The sequence below is a fragment of the Brassica napus genome, chromosome C2 (genome assembly GCF_020379485.1).
Source record: "Brassica napus cultivar Da-Ae chromosome C2, Da-Ae, whole genome shotgun sequence".
Lineage (NCBI taxonomy): Eukaryota > Viridiplantae > Streptophyta > Magnoliopsida > Brassicales > Brassicaceae > Brassica > Brassica napus.
This window is the reverse complement of record NC_063445.1, coordinates 30,949,258-30,953,619: the sequence shown is the minus strand read 5'-3', so window position 1 is coordinate 30,953,619 and position 4,362 is coordinate 30,949,258. Positions and strand designations below refer to the sequence as shown.

Genomic DNA, 4,362 nt, shown 5'->3' with positions numbered 1-4,362 from the left:
AAACATTCTAGATGAATGTCCATTTTAAAATATCATACATGAAAGAAGTCATGACTTATGTTTTAATAGTATAGATTTATATCAATAAACATTGTCGTAGTATGCTAATATTTTTTGCACTGAATTATATACGTATATAAGTTATATTACAACCACTGCTTTAATATTTCTATAAGTTGCACCAAAAAACTAGTTCTTTATTATTTCTATAAAAGGTGGTGGCATAGTGGCACAGTAGAATGAAAATACAAGAAATTTTGAATATAATAGCATATAAAATTAGAATGAAAATATAATACATATAGGTATTCAGAAGTTAATCAGTGGGTATGAGAAAATCTAAACCAAAAAATCAATGTATAAATACTTCAATACAAACTTAAACTAAAGTAGATACAGAAAAAATATACACTAAGCATCAACTTGTGAGGCCCAAAAGATAAAGAAGAAGCAACTGGTTGACTAGTCTTTTGATGCATTGCCATGTAATTCACCAATAGATGGGCTCAGTTTATGTCTTTATGATGCAACTATTGAGATTAACATAGAATTCAAAAAGCTAATTTCTTGAACCAAATTGATAAGAGCCTTGGTTGGGTTTGATGTTTGAAATCGATACTTTCAAACATAAATGTACAAATTGAGGAACAAACGAGAAAATTCTTATTATATATATCAAGGAGTCATTGGAACAACCATAAGATGACTCTTTTTGTATTGTTCATCATCTTCCCTTTCTTCTTCGCCAAAATGAGAAGGTAACTTCTTTGCACCATCTCCCTTCATTTGCTTGACCTTTCCCAGCAAGAATATGTATAGTCCGAAGATCACAATCCCAGATCCAATAACACTACACATATAAAGAACATTCACATTCAAATCCATGCGTAATATATAAGAGAAATTCTCTAGGATAATCTTTTTATTTTTTTTCACCAAGAGAGCCCCCAAAGTGGAAAATGACAAAAGAGATTTCTTTAAATAGTAAATATACACTTATATTAATAAGGTTAACTAATTTATATTTAGAGTTTAAAGTCTAGAGTTAAGAGGTGGAGGTTTGAGATTGGGATTTAAATGTTTTAAAAATAAATAAATATTCAAATATTTTTTTTAAATAGTTTCAAAAGGAATTTTTGAATTTTAAAACGAAAAATTTAAAAAAAATAAAAAATAGTCAAAAGATTAAAATAAAAAGATTGAATTTGAAAACATATAACTCAAAAACTATAAATTTTTTTTTTATTATTATTTATTTAAATAATTATTTATATTTATATATCTATAAAACAATAAATTGAAGAGTTTTCTGCCATTTTAATGAAACACTTTCTCGTGATTTTTCTCTTTGTGGGCTCTTTTGCCGACAAAAATTTAAAAGACAATTTAATAGAATTTTCCAACAAAAAAAATATAAAATTAATAATGGCGGGACTCTGATATTTATTAATTTATAATATTTTGAACTTGCACAAATTTTCCTTTCTGAAATTCATCTATTTTTTTTTAAATATAAAATTATAATGTTTCATTAATTTATAAAATAAACTTATATAGTTGTTATTGTATATATATACACCGTGTGTGTGCAAGTCGACGTACCTTCCCATACAAATTTGACGATGAAGGATCGAGAAATCAAATAGGGTTGCGAAGATAAGCCCCACCGGAGTAAAAACAGAAGTAAATGTAGGTCCTCTCTTTCTGATGCACCATGATGTTCCCACCGTGCATATTCCTTGTGCTACCGCTCCCTACAGCACATTGTGAAGTTGTTATATATATATATATATATATATATATATACACAGTAAAACCTCTATAAAATAATAATAATGGGACTTTAAAATTTTATTAATCTATAGATGTATTAATTTACAGAAATTTTCTTATTTAGATTTCTTATTTAAAGATATATTTATTCTAAGTTAAGAAAAATATTTGATTTTAGTGTATAAATATTAATTGTTATTTTTTAAATTTGACATTTATATTAATTTTATTATATTATTTGGTGTATATAATATACATTGCATAGAACTTAAATGTGGTTGTAGATTAAATATTACTAAATCTTATCAAAAATATATTAAGTGTTAAGAAAGTATAAAGATAATTTCATTGTGAATATAAAACAAATAATATAATAATAGGTTCTTACTTATTTAAAATATGTATACATATAAATTATTAATTTATAATTTAATGGGACCATATAGTCACATAAAAGTTTCTAAAAAAAATATTATCTTATTATTTTATCGATTTGTGTCAAATTTTGAACCAGCTTAAGTTGGGACCGACGAAATTTATTGATTTAAAGAAATTATAATTTATTGAGTATTAATTTATAGAGGTTCTACTGTATATATATATATATATATATATATATATATATATATATATATAATATATGGTCTTATAAAAGATTTGATACCATTTTATAAGTTAGCAGTCATAAAACAATTATTTTACTAGTTTCTTACCACCATTCCTTATTACTAAGAAAATAACTGATGCAGATATATATATATATATATATATATATATATATATAATACCATATTTTTCATTAAAAGAAACTTACTGCATAAATAATGGTCATGATATCTAGTTTATCTGTGAGAATCCAACCCTTGATATCTCTAGATTTGATGAGGCTTAAAAGGGCACATTGGATGGTACCGAAGAAAGATAATATAACAGTACTTGAGTATTGACAAGGGTATTTGTCGTTCACTTTGGATTGTATTACCATCCACGACCCGAAGCAGCTACTACCCGCGAAGAGAAGCACACATCCGGTGATCCATTTCTCGGGTTTCAATGCGGGTCCATTGTTCGTCAATAGATCTAGTTTGTGAAGTTTTGTCAAGGGTACACCTTTGTACGTTGTTTGTATAAAAGCTCCTCCAATGCATATCAAAGTGCCCATCACCATCCCTACACCTGCTTTGCTTTTTATGTTTAGCTTCTCTACCCTACGCCCAAACAATTGGTTTATGTGTTATATATAATTTGTAAGGTTATGATCGACATATTATGCATTTAATATTAATTGATGCCAAAAACAAAAAAAATCACCTGAATATTAAAGACATGACGAATGTAACCGCAGGTGACATGCTAATAAAGGCGCATGCTAACGTAGCCGATGTGTACGATAGCCCCATTAGGAAGAAATATTGAGTCAAACTTGCCCTAAACTACCAAAAAAATACAACGACATTCAATCAATAAAATTATTAATTAGCTAGAATAGAATTCAAAAACGGTAAATTATGAAAGTAGAGTGGACTTTATATTTAAAAGAAAAACAGTTTTCTCCTTTGAAATTCAAAAAAGTCTAAATTTAATTTCGATTGGTTTTATCAGGTAAACCATAAATTGTAAATCATAAATCCTAATTAATTTCTTGATAATCATAAATAGTTCATTTCGTTTTTTTTTTGTTTTTCAAGAGAAAATCATATTGTTCTTAAAAAAACATAATTATTTTTTAGTAAGTGAGAAACCACATACTTTGTATATAAAAAAAACAGAATAGCCTGGTATGAATTTAACATTTACACCAAAAATATAATTATTCCTACAACTATTAGAAGTTCTCAGCTCAATTTTATAAAAAAAAAAATTAAAAAACGAATCCAATAAGAGCACTGAAGAAAAGCTGAACCAAGATGTTGAGCGTCAGTTTCGGTCTTGTTTTCCTAAGAAAAATAATGAAAATAAAGAATTAGCTTTGGTAAGTTTTTTTTTTTTTTTTTTTTTTTTTTTTTTTTTTTTTAGCTTTGGTAAGTTAACAATCAAAAAAAAACTATATTAATAACAAAGTTAATGAATATAATACTTTACCGTTCCCAGAAAAATGCGATGGGTGCCAAACATACGGTAGAAATAGCGAGCCGATATGTTTCGATAACCATATGATTAAAACCACCATCGAGAACCTTTTTCACCATAGCATTACCTAAACCCAGCGCCGAATTAATGGTAATCATAATAATTACAGGCGTCCATTTACCGTCGCAGTAACTCATTCTTAATTATTAGTACTTAACTCTCACCTTTCTCACTCTCTAAGCGGTTTTGTGTGTGAGTGATTGATTGATGGAAGAAACTGGTATATATATACAAAGAGATTTTTTTTTTCATCTAAAAGTTCTTTTCTTTATATTATCTATCAAAGACCGTGTTGCTCAAAAAAAAAAAAAATCTATCAAAGACCGTAAAACCATGATTAATTCTGATCTTTTAGAGCATAATAACTCGGTCTCTAATTTGGGGTTCTTAACTCATGATTTGACATTTTTTTTTTTTTTACATTTTTCGATTAAGAAAAGTTTTTTATATCTCTTATTT

General features: G+C 26.9%; 1 protein-coding gene across 4 annotated transcripts; it reads right to left on the bottom strand.

Annotated features, from left to right (window-relative positions):
* Nucleotides 1-550: 550 nt before the first annotated feature.
* Nucleotides 551-4,111, bottom strand: LOC106434048 (WAT1-related protein At4g01440). 4 transcript variants are annotated; one of them, XM_048748153.1, is made up of 6 exons: nt 3,856-4,111; nt 3,648-3,710; nt 3,085-3,201; nt 2,756-2,981; nt 1,603-1,754; nt 551-850 (listed from the first exon to the last, which is right to left on the bottom strand). In XM_048748153.1, exons 1-6 carry the CDS (start codon nt 4,038-4,040, stop codon nt 676-678), a joined length of 918 nt encoding a protein of 305 aa, XP_048604110.1. In that variant the 5' UTR covers nt 4,041-4,111; the 3' UTR covers nt 551-675. The 4 variants fall into 4 exon arrangements, with proteins under 4 accessions (XP_048604110.1, XP_022552279.2, XP_048604109.1 ...); XM_022696558.2 differs by having other exon boundaries at nt 2,588-2,981; nt 3,856-4,110; XM_048748152.1 differs by having other exon boundaries at nt 2,588-2,981; nt 3,085-3,206; nt 3,677-3,710; nt 3,856-4,109.
* Between the last annotated feature and the right edge of the window lie 251 nt (nt 4,112-4,362).